The following is an 18,572-nucleotide window of genomic DNA, read 5'->3' on the forward strand; positions in this document are numbered from 1 at the left end:
CGATTCCGATCACCGGTCACCATTCGCCGTATTCTGGTCACTTGTTGCAGGAATCCTGTCACCTGCCGCCGCTCACAGAACTTTTCTGAAAACCTCTATTGCCCCGCAATAGACGTCTATTGCCCCCCCCCCCCCCCAATAAACGTTTCGATTACCAAAATAGGAACTAATCTTCATAAAATTACACAAATAAAACTTTGATTAAAGAAAAAAACGAGAAGATTACATCAATTCAAAACGTCTATTGCCCCTCAATAGACGTATATTTCCCCTAGACGTCTATTGGAGCCCCCAATAAAACTTTCGGTAGCCAGAATGGGATTAAGGAAAAAAAGAGGAGATTACATCAATTCAAAACATCTATTGCCCCTCAATAGATGTCTATTGACCCCAATAGACGTTCAAAACATTTTATTTCTTTTTCTTTTTTTCCTTCTGCCCCCATTTTACAAAAACAAAAACAAAAAAAAGGAGGAAGGATGCCCTTTTTTTTTTCCAAGCGGTTTTACGAAAACAAAACCATCTGAAGCTTATCTTGCTCTCGACCCTTTGATTCGAGCTCCTCCTCCTTAAGCTTCAAGATCTCATCCTTCTCCTTCAACAACTCCTCCGTCTTCTCCTTCTCGAGCCTTAGAGCCTGAAGCTTCTCCTCTATTTCCTGCAAGTCCTTCTCGAAACTCGACTGCGTCTCCTTCGCCGCTTTCGATTGTTTCCTCTATGCCTTGGCTGCTTTCTTGGGCGACATGCGAGGCTGAGAGAGGCTGTCGTGGTTCTCCTTCGCCGGGTCGGACCCGGGTCACGTCGGGATCAGACTCAAAGCGCCTTGGAGACCATTATGGCCAGGATGTTGGCTTCGTTTGTCAGTGGGATCTTGGCCATCAGCACCTTTGGGGTGGTCCTGGGCTTCCTGGTGTTGTTGGGCATCTAGGAAATTGCAGTGTCAGCCATGTCAGAGAGAGAGAAAGTGGCAATATGTAATTTTTAATTTTTTGGAGCCCAAAATTATCATTTAACTGTTAAATGGGGTTAGTGGGAATAAAAATTTGTTGTTGGGGTAAAAGAAATAACTTTAGTTTATTTTGGTGCTTTGGGTCAAGAACCCTAAAATAAAATTATTTTTTATAAGAAATTTCAGAAATTAAAAAAAAATTAAAAAAAGTCTAATAAATTTAGATTTTTTAAAGTTAGAAATGCATTTTTAAGTGTTTTGATAAATATATCCTCAATTTTAACGGCTTATAACAGTAGAATTAATAGCAGTGAGTTAAGTGAAAGATATATGTAAAAATAAGTGAGTTAAGTGATATTGTTGAAAATACAGTGAGTTAAGTGTCGAATGAGTCATAACTCAATGATTATTTGTGATTTTTTGCTAAATGAACACTTCAATATTTTGGTTCATTTTGTTCGTGAAACTCGTTGTAGACAAATGTGCAATGCACTGTGGTTATCTAGTTTGCAACAGAGAGACACGTTTTTTTAGGTGAAAAGACAAGCTATGGGCTTAGGTTCACACTTTCATGAGTCTAGTACTGTTCTTGTGGTTGTGGTACCCAGTTACAGCCCAAGTGGAAACACCAATGTATCTCCAACTCTATTATGGTCCCATTTCAGTATTTCACACTTATGGTCCCAAAGCCTTGAGTATCAAAACCCACCTACTCAAATTTCCCAAAAACCATAAGTTAGCTTTGCTCTGAAAATGATCTATGATTAGACATTAGTTCCCAGATTTTAAAGTTCATGGTCACCAAAACATCTCAATTGGGGAAAAGCCAGTTATAAGTTAGAGGTTGCTTGTTTTGCGTGCATCTAGTATTGTTTTGTCAACATTTGAAAATGAGAGGAGAATGAATGAGGAGGGGGACCGATACCATACATTAGATATGAGAAAGGTTGAAGAAGCTCTAGAGAAAGGTACTTTTTTTCACATGGCTAAGTGACCAAGAGGCTCTTTTAGTTTAGGATAAAGCTCAGGTCCCAAAATGGGTTCAACTTTTTCTTCCTTTATAGATAATTTTTTCCTAGTGTATGATTCACGTTTGCACCTAGCTCCTACTTGATGTTCATGCCGAGAAAATTGCGTTTCTAATGGATTGCCTTAAAAAAAAAACAAAGAGTCACATGATGAAAGAGTCTATTCTTTGTCCTTCTTCACTTCACTAATAAGAGTTGATGATGCTCAACACCTTTTGGTGGATTGTTAGAGTATATACACCATCAATCCATCATCAAGTACCAACCAATTTCTAGAGAAGCTTTTGGTTGAAAAGAGCAGGCCTAATGGGCCAGCACAAGCAAGGAAAGAAGACTTATATCAAATGGAACAGGCCCCAAGAGGACACAAAAGCCCAAAAATTTTAGGAGAAACAATTGCGTCAATTCAACATGGCTTGTGCTGGCCAATCATTTTGGAAGCCGAAGCCCATTGCCGCCCAGATTAAACATCGCGGAGAGCGGAGGTTTGAACTTTGGAAATCTACCAACAATTTATTGATCAAGTTTTACAGTTAGACTAAATGGCAGCTGGCAGTAAGAACTGAGTGACCAAATGGTGTTAATTATAATTTATAGGGAAAATTGTCAGTGAAGTACCTGACATTTTCCCCATTCTAAACTTCAGTACCTCACGTTCAGAAAATATCAGAACGGTACCTGAGGTTCTGACCCCGACCAAAGATCGGTACTACCTGGTGCCGTTACCTCCGTTACAAAAACTGACAGCTGGCATATTTTGATCATTAAATGACCAATTCACCTTTTTTTTTAATAACATTTTTTTTCTCATATAATAAAAAAAGCTTTTTATTTTTTTTATACATGAATGCCAAAGTGAAAGGGTTAGGAGGGTCGTAGGTGGGAAGGGCTCAGGCGGCAACGGAGGGAAGGTTCAAGTCGTGGTCGGGCACCATCAATTTCAAGGTGGCGCAGCAGCACAACAACACTCTAGCAGAGTCGGTGAGCAATCATCCATCAGCCACCATCACCAACACCGCAACAGCACTCTAGCAGAGTAGCTAGAGAGGCGGGAGTGGCTGGCTTCAATAGGAGGTGGTGGAGGAATTGGAAAGCCATCATTTATCAGCCACCACCACCACCACAACCACATGACCCCATCCCCAAACTTTGTGATTCAAACAACACCCGTAGCAAATTTCAACCCATAACACCACCAAAGTGGTTAAAGGAAAACAACCTGAGAAGATTTCCATGTCGATCACTTCAATTTCCCGAAAGACAAAGCCACGTCCTTGAGCAAGTCATTGGGTTTACTCCTTAGCCGGGTTTAAAGTTGGGTTCAACTATGATTCAACGCAGAGCAAGAAAAAAGAGGAGCTACTAGAGAAGATGGTGGAAGAGAATGAGAGGATGGTGGATCTGGTGACGGAGCTGGTTCACTTGAAAAACAAACTCGGCTGCTAGGATCATTGTCGCAGAGGGTGGAGCAGCTGGAGAGGGCTCTCATCAGAGATTTAAGGAGGAAGAAGAGGAGACATGATGTAGATTCAGGGAAGGGTTCTGGGTTTGAATGGGGCTGAGAGAGGAGGGGGGGGGGGGGGGGGGGGGGGGGAATGGTAGGGAGAGATTAGATAAAAAAAATAATAGATTAAAATATGAAAAGACGAAAATATCCTTCAACTGTCAATTTTTGTAACGGAGGTAATGGCACTAGGTACCGATCTTCAGTCGGGGTCGAAACCTCAGGTACCGTTCTGATATTTTTTGAACGTGAGGTACTGAAGTTTAGAATGGAAAAAAAGTCAGGTACTGTACGGACGATTTTCCCTAATTTATAAATCAAAACGTTGAAATTGATCAAAAAACACATGACTTTATATACAAAGTTGAAACTGACACTATATTTTTACAAACCACACCCTCCTCAGAAATAATTTTTCAATAAATATCTACATGAAAAAAGGAAGTGTGGTTTGTAAAAACATTGGGCGTCAATTCTATATATGTTTGTGTATTTCAATGTCACCTACTTAAGAGTTTGCCCTTTGTCCTCTTATTCAATCCCAAGATACGACGACGTGCTTTTCCATACCCCAACGGCATCGCACCCGCCGTCGTACAATAGACCGCCACGGGTGCACTGCCAGCTCAGCAAATTTAATTCTTTTAACAGCTGGCCACCCCCCCCCCGGTCTCTATCCCAGGGCGGTTACTCTTCGGCAAAAACAAAACCCCCCTCTCATTTCATTTCTACTCACTCCTCACTCCCTCACCGGAAAGCCCATACCCATGGCCTCGATTTTCGTTCCAGACCCTTCGCTTCTCCGTAACTTCACGGCGGCTCCGTCGAATCTGCTGCTTCTATCTCTCCCCGGCCGGAGGCCGTTCTCGGTGTCCGTCGCCACGTGTCCAAACTTGGGGCTAGGGAGGTCCTTCGCCGTCTCCGGCGCCGCTAGCGACACCTTCATGGCTAATTCGGTAACATCATCATCATCCTTGGAATTTATTTGATTAGAATCTAATCCTGTATAACTAGTTAAGGTGAGATTAGAATGAGAATTCAGTAATCGAGCAATGCTTAGTTATTTGAATCGGAGGTTCTTAAAATTTGCAGTCCAAAAATGGAGTTCTTACAGTTGGTGATTTCATGACTAGAAGAGAGGATTTGCATGTGGTGAATCCTACCACAACTGTAGATGAAGGTGATTTTAGACTAAAGTGAAGCTTTACTAGTAACTTTTTTTTTTTGGTAATATTTTTCTGATGGATCGATATTTATGACTGCAGCTATAGAGCTTCTTGTGGAAAACAGAATCACTGGTTTTCCGGTGATCAACAGTGACTGGAAATTGGTAAAGCCTTTACTTTTCTGCACCTGTCACTCTAATTTATCAGACATTTTCTATTTTCAAAGATAGGCTGAACTTAGAGTTATTCTTCATGTATAATTGATTATCTGGTTGTTCTTGTTGGTATTTCATTGACTGCATTGCATTCGATCAGTTCAGATTTCAATGCCAGACTTTACAAATGATTTGCAATTTACACCTTTTGAACTCAAATGTTAGTCTTCTCTCACATAAGGTACACTCTCATTGTGATTATATGTGAGAATCAGGTATTCACATTGAGCATAGCAACTCTGCCTGATTCTTAATCTGAGGGTCTAAACTAGCAACTGAAAGGAAACTATATGCTTGCATTTAAGTATGCAGATGCCTGATTCACAACATCCAAAAAAATTTTTGACATCCGAAGAATTAAGATGTTATTGTCCTATAAGAATCTCTATCTTTGTTTTCTGAGAATTTCTAGCCATCCTATTTGTATACCCGATATCTGCCTGTTGAAATTTATCCGTTTGGTTGAGCGAAACAAACATTATTTACCTGAGGAAATGTAACAGTACACTGCAAATAATAATGTATATTTGTTCTTTGTTGATGCAGGTCGGTCTTGTTTCAGATTATGACTTGTTAGCATTGGACACAATATCAGGTAATTAAATATGTAAAGTGTGTATCTTAATTTGTTATCTGTGTTGTTTATGGAACTATACCTTTTCATTCAAGTTATTTATGTTGTTACTTGAGATATAAACAAATGGTGTTCTGAATCTGGCGAACTGAATTTTGTCTGTAAGGATCTTTTTTTTTTTTCCTTTTCTTTTTCAAGTTAGTTTTTTTGGCAGAAAAAGTATGAAATCTATTGATTTTAAATCTTTGACAGAAAAATATAATATTTTTTTTATCTATGATTATTGGCATAAAACAAGCATAAAGACCTTGTCGGAACAGCAAGAAATTTAAAATCAATATGATTGTTGGCATACCAAATTCCTATGGGATGCAAAGGATTACTTGAATTTCATTGACCTCCTTTTTGGAACCTCTTCCCAATAAAGAATACGATAAACCTCTACAATTTCTTTGAAGCCTAAGGATTTTTTTTTTTTTTCCAGCAGGGGAATAGTTTTTTCCTGCATTTTTAAATGATCAAATCAACCAAAACTTATTTAACTTGTTTAGAACTCAGTGGATTTTCTCTCACACTTCTTCTCATTTCAAAAGTATCCCTGCATTGCCATCTTGTTTCTGCACTTTTGGCCTCCCACTTTTCTTTTATCTTCACGGATCTCTCTCTCTCTCTCTCTCTCTGACCTCCAACACTCCATTTACCAGGCGTTCTTTTCAAAGTTTAAATGTTTCCACTCATATCATTGTGACTGAATTATGTTAAATATGTAAAGAAAACACTAGATTGGTCTTTAGTGAATTGAGCACGGTCCTCCTATGGCTTTTTGTGCGACATAGCTGAACACAGTTCACTTCTACATTCTCCTTTTTGGGTAGTGTCGTAGTGATGTTGGGGTGTTGTTTTGTGGACTCTGGGGATTTGTTTGTTAGTTCTATTTAAACCCTCAATCAACTCATTTTAGTCTGTGCAACTGTTGCATACTACTACAATGCTAATGGCATCTGTACTTATAAGGCTGGTAAAATAGCAATGAGGTACTGATTAAAAAAAAAAATAATAGTGATGAGGTATATCCAATTGTTTCCTTGATTGTTTTGAACAGATGAATTCAAGTTAATTTGTACTATATGTAGTTTCAAACAAATTAAATGAACTGAAAAGTTTATTTGATCAGTTTTTGGGCAGAACTGGTTTCACTGTTTGGTTATGGATAGATTCTTTCTATATAGGTTGTATGAACTTTCAGATATTTTTAGCACAATGATCAAGATGGCCATCTCTTACATTTACCAATCATTCCAATATTTGATGTGATAGGTGGTTGTGGAAAAACTGACAACAGCATGTTTCCTGAAGTTGACAGCTCTTGGAAAGTATGTGAGAATTGTTTTTGATTAAATTCATTGTTTTTCCTCAATAAGTTTGGTTCTATTATTAGTATTAGCATAGTATGTCTTAGTAATTGGGGTGGGTTTTATGGACCTATCAGTTTTAAGAGCTTTTCTAGATGAGCAGTTTTGTATATCCAATAGATGAAGAGATATGCTTTTCCAATTGCTTTTTTGCAAAGAGAAAATCTTTGAAGTCTGACCAGCACTTTGTTTTGTTGTCTCCAATATTTTTTTTCTTTGCAGACTTTTAATGAGGTACAGAAGTTGCTCAGTAAAACCAATGGCCAGGTGGTGGGCGATGTGATGACACCAGCTCCAGTTGTTGTTCGTGAAACCACTAATCTTGAGGATGTTGCTAGGTTAGCTTTTCTGCTGCTTTCCTTTTGCTCTATTCTTTTCCCCCTTACCACAGGCTTAAATTGATCTAGCTCCTGTTATCTGATGTCAGGTTATTGCTTGAAACAAAATATCGCCGACTTCCAGTTGTAGACGACAGCGGTAAACTGGTAAGAGTTCATGCATTCCTTCTCTCTCTCTCTCTCTCTCTCTCTCTCTCTCTCTCTATGGTCTCTGATATGCCATCCGTTTTCACTTTAAAGGTTGGAATTATTACAAGGGGGAACATCATAAGAGCTGCCCTTCAAATGAAACATGCAAGTGAAATGAAAATATGACACTCGAGTCCAAGACACTATGACTTAACCTCCAAATGTTCATGGAGCCAATCATAAAAGATGCTCGAGCAACTGGTCTACTGTTATTTATAGGTACAATGTTTGGTAAGTTTTTGTATATAAACCAGCAATAATTGTATCGAATATGAACGACACAAGTACCCCCCACGATCAAACAGTTATCCCCCCCCCCCCCCCCCAGGTAGGAAAGAAGAAAATAATGATGGCATAGATTTGAGTTGGTCTTATGTGCATTGGATTCTGTTTTCGACACGATCGCGGCCTCCCTGATTTACCATGGGAGGTGTTGGTTGAGCTATAAAGTGACTACAGGTTAGACCATGATTGCCAAATCAGCCGTACTAGTTGTTCAACTGTAAGGTTGATTTTGCGGAGGGGGAAGGTTGATTTTGCGGACGGGGAGGTTGTAGACTTTCTCATGATTATGATTGTCATCATCTTTCTTTAATTGTGCTTCCATTATTGTGCATTGAATATGTGCCATAGCTAGCCAAAATGATTGTCTAATTGAAACTATAGATTTTACTTTGATGACACAAAACTGCAATCTGTTACATATTTACCCATCTCGTGGGGAAATAGAGAAAAGAAAGTAATTTCGGTGGGAGGAGTAACCTAGAACATCAACATCGTTGAGAGTTGAGACATGGAGAGCCCCATTTTTATATATCAAAAACCCATTGTTAGCATAAGAAGAAACTCCCATTACCGCTGATTGTGGATTAATTGTTGTCCTGTACTGGAAATCGTCACAGAAATGGTTAACTAAAACGTGGATTACAGCTCACACAACGAAGGCTCTTCTGGTCCATATGCAGCTACTGCTAACTGCTCACAGGTCATTTTCCTAAAGATACCAGAGAAACTGTGCAATTGCACTTGGGACTAAAAATAGAATCCGGCGAGTCCTGGCCAAGAGCCAAAACCAAGGGGGGACAAAATCGATAAAGTGTACTGTGAACCTATCATATCTTCGATCACTTCAATCAGTTCGATCAAGCACCGCCTCCACCAGCAACAAACGAATCGCATAATTCATCTGACTTATCCAATTAAAAAAATACAGGGGAGAAACAAAAAAAAACCCTAAACTCTAAATCAGCAACAGTGTGGAGAACCAGAAAATACCTAACTCTCAAATCTCAATGTCGCATTGCTTTTTAGTTGTTACTGTAACTTTAGTGGTTAGCTTGGACCCTGATGACCAACTGCTGGCCCTCCGTAGTCCCTTTCTGCTCCCCTCCCCACAACTGCACCAACCGAAAATTCGTCGATAATTCGACCGTACTGATCACTGTTCTGGCTTACTCCCCATCTATCCAGTCGATATGTCATGCAGTAGAAGCTCTACAGTACTCCGGAGCATCCAATATTAACCGAATCCAACAGTAAAAGTAACCCGCAGTACAGACATATTGCCCCATATGGTGAGGTATATAGGCTAAAAAAAAAAACCCGCAAACAATACCCTTATATTCCCCATTTTCCCATTTTCAATCACATTTTTCCAGTTAAAAAAAAAAATAAAAATAAAAAAAACATGAAACACACACCAGCAACAAGGACAGGAATATTACAGAGGATGCAGAAAATAAGCTTGTTACTCCCATAATTTACATTTTATACTACCAAAATTTCTCATTAAAACGCAAAAAAGAAAAAGAAAAAAAATTAACAAAAAGAAAAAAGAGAAAGAAAAAAAGAGAGATACAGTAGTAGTAGACTGACTAAAATTGTAATCCCCAGGACCAGGACGAAAGCTTCATCATTGCTTCAGCCGTCACATACCTCCCCTGCGCACGTTAGCAGCCACACACCCCCAATCCCCCTCAAACTAATTTTAATTCCTCCCCCAATCGCAGACTCCGCCGTCCGTTTCCTCCGGGTCGGGCATCTTGTTCAAGTCGACCCGATCGACGAACCCGCTCTCCTCCTCCTCCGCCGCCGCCGCCCTACACGGCTTCATCTCCTCCATCGGACCCCCCGCCGCAGCCGCCCTGTGTTGCCGCATGGCCGTCTCCACCGCGTCGACTCTGGCGCCGACCTCGGTGGCCTTCTTCCTTATCGACGCCGCCGACATGTCGCCGTCGCATCCGCACCCTCCGCCGACGACCGGCAGCGCCTCGGGAAAATTGAGCCTCGCGGACGGGCCCCTCAAGTAGAAGACGGCGGTGTCGTAGGCCCGGGCGGCGGCGACGGGAGTCGAGTACGACCCGAGCCAAATCCGGGAGCGCTTGTTGGGCTCGCGAATCTCGGCCACCCACTTGCCCCACTTCCTCATCCTTATCCCCTTGTACGGCTTGTCGTTGTCGCCTCTCTTCCTATTGGCCGCAGCCGCAGCCGCAGCTTCTTGACCCTCCATGAGTGTAGTTTTTTCTACAGTTGTTCCGTTGTGGGTCTGGGAATTGGGGAAGAATTAGAGAGGTTGAAGAAGGTGAATGGGTTTTTGGGAAGAGACGGAAGGAAGGGGTTGCATGCTACTTGGCCACTAAGCTTGTCATCTGGGGAAGCCTCCACGTCTCTGAAACCCAACAAAAGGAGAGAAATTTTTTTAAAAACCCCACGAAGAGAAAATCCAAATTCACCGACACAATCGCACCGATTTTTTTTTTTTTTTTTTTTTTTTGCCTTTTTTTTTGGGGGGTTTTGCGTATTAGTGATGGTTAGTCAGACTCAGGAGTCGGGAGCCTTTCTCATTGGAACAAAACAGGGTAAAAGCAGAGGGTGGGAGGGAAGCTATAGACCTTCTTTGCACAACTGAGCTATGGTTTTTTCGGTTTATACAGATCAGGATATAAAATAATAATAATCTGTTAAAATAAATGAAATATCTACTCAATGGTGGAGGTAGTGATGGGAGCTGTCTGTTTGTGGCCGAGTGAGAGAGAAGTGGAATTCAAAGGTTTTGAAAAAAGAAGTCTCCCTGTTTCTCATTTATAGTGGAGAGGATGCATTGTGAAGCGATGTTTTTTTTTTTTTGGTTTGAGTTAAGAAGATAAAATCTTCTTTACTATATATAAATTAATCTAAGCACGTTAAAAACATCTGTGTCAAATTAAGTTGGTTCAATCACTTCGATAGTATTTCTCGTTATAGGTCTGAATAAATAAGTAAATAAAAAGCTTGCTCGTTACTGTTCAGTAATATATGAGCTATTGACTACCATTTTCATAGTTGTTTAGCTAGATCTTCGAATAAGTTATGCGGTTAGAAATTATCAATAATCATTCCTTTTTTCTTTTTTTTAAGAAGGGCCGGTGCGGCTACCCTTAAGTCTTTATTAATGAAATAGAAGGATACATTGAGGGCATGGTGCCTTAACCCCAACTTACAATTAGCGTTAAGAGAATGTCCCGCAATAATAGCAAGAACCTCTACAAAAATAATGTATCCTAATATGCACCCAATAGTAATGGTTGCACCTCTAGCAACTACATTTGCTTTATGGTGACAGACCGGCAAGATCACTCTCACGAAGAGGATCATTAGTTGACAAATAAAAACAGCTGTCTCATTATGTTGCCAATCGGAACGCAAACCGATGACACTCTGTTTCATTTTATCATTATAAGGTTGCATTCAGTCAACAACGACACTGTTGATTTCTTTCTGAGTAATATTATGATTTTTTTAAACAAATATTCTCATAGAACTAACATCACACCTACATCATTTAAAGTGTGGTTCACTATTAGTAGTTATTCATAATAAGAATTTATATTCTAAATAATAGTGAATCACGTTGAACATGATATTAACAGCAGTTAATATGTACATGTCTTATGATAATTGCTCCTCTTTTAAAACATTAATCTTTCCTTCTTTGTTTAAGTGTAAGTTATACTAAAGTCTCTAATTATTTCAAAAGTTGTGCAAGAAACACTCCAAACACAACATAAACTATTTGCTTTAGAAATTATTTCATTATTTGTTTTTTTCTTAATGTAAACCGTTAGGAATTGACTTTTCCCTCTAGGCAATAACAATTTTCATCGGATGCCCAATTCTATCCTTCCCTGAACTTGTTTTCGTACTAGCGGCAAGGGATAAAATGGACATTTTCTCTTCATACATGACCCACTTAAGCAAATGGGAAATACCTGTACATCATATAATAGGGCCGTCCTATTATTTTATAGTTTATACCAGAAAAGTTTAGTATCTCATTTTTTTTGTTTTATAATTTTTATTTTCCTTTTTCGGTTCGGTTCCCAGAATTTACCGCCAAAAAAAGTGATTGAGTGAGACAGATTTTGGCGGTCGAATTAATGACATCCTCTGTAACAAGTCATACGTTTTCAAGAACAGTAACATCACCGCTCACTAGTGAGACAAACATGGATTCCATGGATAATTAGTCACTGTAGAGTTGAAGGATCTTGTCGACTCTAGCAGTAAAACAATTACAAGGAGGTAAATAAATAAAAAGAGGGTAAAATCTCGATTTTAGTATTTTGTTATTATAGATATCATTTAATTCACGATAAAAAGATATTGCGGTCGTTAACTTATTAATATTTTATTTTTCAATAATGATCAGATTCTCTGTTCGGTTTTCATTAAATGTTGACGTTTACTCCTTATCTTTGCACGAACGCATATTATCTGTTTCAGTCTCATATGATTGGTTTCCAAACTGCTAGTGAATTATAACCGACTAGCCAGCTTCTCTGACCTACCTTTATTCTCTCAATTCTCTTGTTTTCTTCATGTTATTCATCAATTTTGTGAGCCGCCAATATTCACACGGTCACACCAAACTTTCTCGAATGCACTAATTCGGGAGTCGTCATCGCTCAATTATGGTGTTACATGAGCCAGCCGCTTTAGCTTTCGGTTCCAACCCAAAAATGACGTGTAACCGAATCTACCCCTAAATTAAAAAGAGTTATTAACGTGTGAAGTTCGAATTTTTGGTCACTTTTCTGTCGCACATCCACATCTCGACCGTTCAGTTTTTAGGTACTAGTGTATAGATCATCTCTGCAAATTTTCAACCAAAATGATGATTGTTAAGGCATTGATAACTCCCTTAAAGCTAGTACGGTTCAGGTTGACAAATTCAATTCGTCCATTGGTTTAAGCGAGATAGATATCTTAACGATCATCAATTTGGCTGAAAATTTGCAGAGATGATCTATACACTAGTACCTAAAAACTGAACGATCGAAATGTGGATATACAACAAAAAAGTGACCCAAAACTCGAACTTCACACTTTAATTGCAAAGCAGAGCTCCGCTCTGGATAAGATCTGTATAAATAGAATATCTTTATTAGATAATTTAGCAAGTTAATTGCTTGACTTTATCATTTGGACTATTAGTCCCATGCAATTTTAGAAAGTCCAATCGATTGAAACTTTGAAAGTCTAACCGCAATAAGTATCTAGCTACATTATTATGTAGCACTAATTTGTACCTTGAAGAAAATGGTTTCTACACATCTCCATCAATTTGAGAATCTTTGTTAGAAAATTAAAGAATTTTGTACATGTAATTCAATTATAGTGAGTAACATATTTTGCAGTACTTGTCACAATATATAATGCCACACACACCTTTGGTTTCATCGTTTTCACGCATCATATTTAACAACATGTGGTGGTTCATTTTAAAAACGATTTGGAATGATCCTTATGTGGTTGTCTCAAACCTTCTTGTTTGCCTTATTAAATGTCACCTACAATAAGATTTATATGAGCATTGACGAATCCAAATCATTTATGTATTTGCATAGATCTTGTATATTTTATGTGATCAATTCTTATGTAGTTCTACAAATCTTTTGCATTGAATGGTTGGATACTTTGATTGTCTCCACAATCTACGTTACCCCCTAATTTTCAAAGAAAGTTCATATGAAACTTATTTAGAAAAACGAGATTATAACAATTTTAAAAACGATAATAACCGTTTTATAAAACATCAGTAATTCAGTATCTAGCAGTTAATGATAACTTAATTAATATTTTCAATCACATTCTGTGAAGAAATTTTTTTTATCTACTTTTACAGACAACACAAATCATGCAATTCTCGACAAATCCTAAAAAAGAGATCGATATAACCACTCAAAAACAACACCAACTCACTGTGTCTCCAAGACGGCTCTATCAATATTGGCTTAAAGAAAAGCAACCGCCAATTTTCTTCAAATATACAATATATTTCAGTGTCGTGTGATTTGACTAACTTCCAAACTTTGTACTCCTAAAAAGAACGATTTCTCATGTATATCAGTAAACATAACCAGATACATCAAAATGAGCCTACAGTACTATGTGAAATGACTCATCAACCGACTTGAAATCAATTGATCGAATAGATGCCCATTACTCGTAAAAACACACGATCCCCAGCCTCGACCGGTGATTGTACCTCTGGTCCTTCTCAGCCTTTACAGTTCCAACTTAGAAAAAACCCACTACAACAATCTGACAAGATTCAATCGTGAATGCTAGCTAGCTTGCTCCATCTATCTATATCATTGAGCGCAATGTTGAACATTTTAAAGCCATTCACCGACCCCTCGTACATACTTTTCTCAGTTTCTGCTTTCTAGCTAAGCTACTTGAAATTTATGCTTGTTATATATAGGTGTTACACTGCTCGAGCTCCAAATCAGAACTATTCTAACCTAGGTGCCACTTTCCTATATCAAATGATTTTACGAGTTTGTTTCATTCGTTTAGATGGCGTTTAGTTTTGTGACTATTGTCAATGGAGATTAGTACTAGGTAGATAGGTTAAATCATCACAATAAAGTAAGAACCTGCATGCATAGATCTAAAATAGGTAGCCAAACTTTTTAACTAGCCCAAAAATGATGGAGCTTAATTAATCTTAAACGTTTTGTTGTTTTCTGATGGAAATATTTATATGGAGGAAAGTGCTTTGGTAGGTTGTGGACATTAAGAAAACTGAGATAGGGTTTGGGGTGGGGGAGAAAGAACTAAAAGTAAGGGCCAGATAGCAAGGTGTATAATTATGTGTTTGGTCATTTGCTCTTTTCAGAAACTTTCAGTTGGTAATTGGAGCATGCATAAATGCTTACCTTTGTTCAAACTTTTAATTTTTGAAACGGAAAACATAAATTTATGGGAAAAGATGAACAGCAGGAATATTTTACAAACTCTATCGTTATCATCCATCCAACCTTGTTTGACTTCTAGGATTCTAGCATTATTTTAGTAACTTAACTAGCAAATTAACCCGCGTGATGTTGCGGGTTTTTTTTGTTTTTTCAAATTTTATATGTAATAGACAAATACTTGTAATCTAAGAAACATTAGCGTTACTTAAAATGTGATTTGTTTTGTTGTTAATAATAATATATTAGCAACAAATTAAACTTTTTACATGATTTGTAGAAATTTAGAAATACAAAACAGAATTGTTCTCCCTTCAAATATATATATATATATATATATAACAGAATTGAAATTTTAGTCAAAATCCGAGGGTAAAACCGTCATTTCCTATCCCCAATAAATAGTAAACTCAGCTTTAATTATATGTACTAGCAAATTGACCCGCTCAATGCTGCGGGTTTGTTTTTTTCCCAAGTTTCATATATAATAGATAAATATTCGCAATCTAAAAAACATCGGCACGACTTATAATATGATTTGTTTTGTTATTAATAATAGATTAGCAACAAATGGGATATAACAAAAAATAATTTTTTTTCCATGATTTGTAGAAATTTATAAATACGAAACAGAATTGTTCTTCCTTAAAAATAAAAAAAAACAAAACCAAAACAAAAAAAACTGAAAGGATATGGCAGGATGGTAATTTCAGTCAAAAGCTGGGGCAAAATCATCTTTTTTAGGTGAACAGTGATGAACAGTTAGAAATGACAAACTGTAAATCACAAAAAACAAAGGGCAAAACCGCAATTTCCCTCCCTAATGAACAGTGCTAGGAGCTTTAGCATATGTATAATAATTTGTAACAAAGCTAAGCTAATTAAACATAGAGTAAATGTCACGAATAGTCTCTAAAGTTTGGGTCATTCGACACTTTGATTAGCAATATTTTAAAACTAACTATTACATTCTATTACATTGGTACCTCCAAATTTAATATTCGATATACTTTTAGTACCATCCGTTAATAACATCTTGAACTCCTCCATTTTTTCCTGGGTATTTTTTCCTTACCCTCTCTCTTGTTTCCAACACAAAATTCATTATCGTCTTGATCAAGATAATTAGTTACCAATCACTAACTAAAAATAAGAAAAATGTAAAACATAAATAGTATTAGTATATGCAAAATGAGAAGTAATTAGAATAATTACTAATTAACTAGTATGAGAGAGAAATGCTCTAGATATAAATGAAGAGTTAACAGTGTTATTAACGGAGGGTACGAAAAGTATGTCGGATATAAATTTTGAGGTACTAATTTAATAATTTTAAAATGTTAGGAATCAAAATGTCAAATAACACAAATTTCAGTAACTAAGCATATTGACGCTCGAACTTTAGGGACTAAGCATATATGAGAGACCACTAATTTGGCGCATTCCATGCCTAATAAATCCGGCCTGCAGATTAGTTATGTTGCAAAATTCCTCTTCCTCATCCCCTGGATTGTTTTTTGGGATGTGATCGATGCACGCTGTAACTAATATTCACGAAACCCTAAGACATTAATAGGTCTGCCATATGACAGTACTAACTAATTAATTGCTGTTTGACTAAGTAAGTACCAACTACCAAGTAGAAAGGAGTGTACAACTGTATGTATATGCATGCACATACATGACATTTATGAGTTTGGGAAGCTGAAAATCAACTTTGTGGACACCAGCATTGGAATTAATAGAACATAACACTATTTTGTTGACAATCAATTTGAAATTGTCAGACCAAGTATTATATGAAAAACTTGACCAGGGGTGAGCCGTGTTTAGTTTAAATGATTTTAGATGTGCAATGAGATGAAAATATGGGTATTTATTCTTTTTCTTTTGCACAAAGCCTTTGAACAGCAACTTTGCCATTACTGAACAGTGGCAGAGCTAAGACTTTAGGTCTCGGTAGATCCGCTTATTTCGGTGAGACTATCTTTATAATTAGTTACTCAACAACAATAATGACAAGAGAAAATTTACATAACATTAATGTATCAATGCATTAATAATATATAGACTATTTTATTATATCACAAACCTCTACCAAAAATCAACCAATAATGTGCTCTGCCTCGTTACAATCTACTGTTGCAATATTGTGATTATGTCGATGACAGGGTGAGACAAATCCACACCTTAGTTGCAGGAGTAGAGGAAGCATCTATATACCTACATCTAAATATACATATGTTTTTCTTCGACACTATATATATATACACACATACACACACATGTTGACTTCTCCTATGTATAAAACTCAAAACAAATCAGAAGAATATTAAAGATTTATATGATGCACATGGCTAACTGTACCTGGTGTTACCTAGCTATAATGTTGATTATCTGAGGTCGTGTTTATCTGGAAAATGTGAGGATCATATCGATCGAGTCATTGTCTTTGACATGTTTTTATTTTAAGAATTGGAAGAAAGAGGTCATATATATAATTCATTCATAGTAATTAACGATATTCTTTCTTATATTACGTGAGCTTCTGCCGCCCTGCATGAATAAATCAATGATTCAGAGAGAGATTTGAATATAGTTTCTATCCGTCCTCTTACATTGAACTAGTATAATTGGATTTCATGTCAAACATATAAAATTAATGGCAATCATGGTTTCCTTAGTGCGATAATTATCCTCCTTTTTCTTAGAGTCAAAATTTTCGGAGTGTAATAAGTCACAGTAATTGTTCAAAAAAAAAAGTCACTTAACCGTTTTACCACTAAACTTGTAACTGTTTTACCACTACGCTTATGAACTTTAAGGAGAAATTTCATATAATGCAAGTGTTCATAACTAACAATACTGTTTACAAAAAAATCATGGTAAAACTTGAAAGTAAAAATTTGATGACGAACATTTTGTGTTATAGCAAGACATTTTATGTCAAAATTGCCAAAAGCAGGTCAAAACCAATCTTTGCTTTGTTTTGATATATTATAGAGAGTAAATTTCATAAGTAGTCTCTAAAGTTTGGGTAATTCGATATTTGATTTCTAACATTTTTAAACCATCACATTTGTACTTCTAAATTAATCACCGACATGCTTTTAGTATTCTCTGTTAATAACACTGTTAACTTTTATTTTTTTACTAGGGGCATCTCTGTCTTGCCCTCTTTCTTTCTTCTTGCCATAGATCCATCATCATCTTGATAGAGATAATTAGTTATTTATTACTAACTTTTTTTTTAAAAAAAAAGGAAAGCATAAATAGTACTAGTATATGCAAAATGAGAAGTAATTGAGATAACTACTAATTAACTAATTTAACAGAGGAAAAAATGAAAATACCCTTGACAAAAAAGATGAGTTAACAATGTTATTAACGGAGGGTACAAAAAATTTGTTGGAGATTAATTATAAGATACTAATGTGATAGTTTTAAAATGTTAGGAACCAAAGTGTTTTTTTTTTTTTAGAATGTAGGAACCAAAGTGTTGAATGACCCAAACTTTAAGAATTGTCAAACTTTGAGAATTGTTTCTGATAAAAACTCTATTAAAATATTTCAAAGCTTTCAATGAACTAAAAAAGTCGGTTGCATTATCCATATTCATACAAGTGTAAAGAGGTGTTTGAAGATCGGTTTGGGCAATAAGAATTGATCTTCAAGTTATCAAACATTCCCCGATTTATCAAATTCATGAAACTTGATGGCAAGTTAACATTGCATTTTTGATGTTTTTGGTATTTTCATTTTTAGTTGTAATAACTGCACCAGCTTGATAATTTGGGGCTCAAGGTGGAGTAAATTCACGTCACTCTAGATTTTTTTTTTCACATATTTGTTACAACAAAAATTCTGTCAGGAAAAGATCGCCACAACATTTTCCTATGTGCGACTTGTGACAACGAATCTTCATCGCCACATTTTCGTATACAACTTTTGCCCATGAA

General features: G+C 36.9%; 2 protein-coding genes across 2 annotated transcripts; one reads left to right on the plus strand and one right to left on the minus strand.

Moving 5' to 3' along the window:
- The first annotated feature begins 4,155 nt into the window (after nucleotides 1-4,155).
- Nucleotides 4,156-7,988, plus strand: LOC112188536 (CBS domain-containing protein CBSX1, chloroplastic). Its single transcript, XM_024327669.2, has 8 exons — nucleotides 4,156-4,437; nucleotides 4,574-4,661; nucleotides 4,747-4,811; nucleotides 5,409-5,457; nucleotides 6,754-6,809; nucleotides 7,071-7,186; nucleotides 7,276-7,333; nucleotides 7,427-7,988. The coding sequence occupies exons 1-8, from the start codon at nucleotides 4,249-4,251 to the stop codon at nucleotides 7,499-7,501; spliced, it is 696 nt and encodes a 231-aa protein (XP_024183437.1). The 5' UTR covers nucleotides 4,156-4,248; the 3' UTR covers nucleotides 7,502-7,988.
- Nucleotides 7,989-9,095: 1,107 nt separating this feature from the next.
- Nucleotides 9,096-10,361, minus strand: LOC112188537 (ethylene-responsive transcription factor ERF008). Its single transcript, XM_024327670.2, has one exon. It carries the CDS (start codon nucleotides 9,882-9,884, stop codon nucleotides 9,363-9,365), a length of 522 nt encoding a protein of 173 aa, XP_024183438.1. The 5' UTR covers nucleotides 9,885-10,361; the 3' UTR covers nucleotides 9,096-9,362.
- Between the last annotated feature and the right edge of the window lie 8,211 nt (nucleotides 10,362-18,572).

Source organism: Rosa chinensis, chromosome 2, assembly GCF_002994745.2.
Source record: "Rosa chinensis cultivar Old Blush chromosome 2, RchiOBHm-V2, whole genome shotgun sequence".
In the NCBI taxonomy this organism is placed as follows: domain Eukaryota; kingdom Viridiplantae; phylum Streptophyta; class Magnoliopsida; order Rosales; family Rosaceae; genus Rosa; species Rosa chinensis.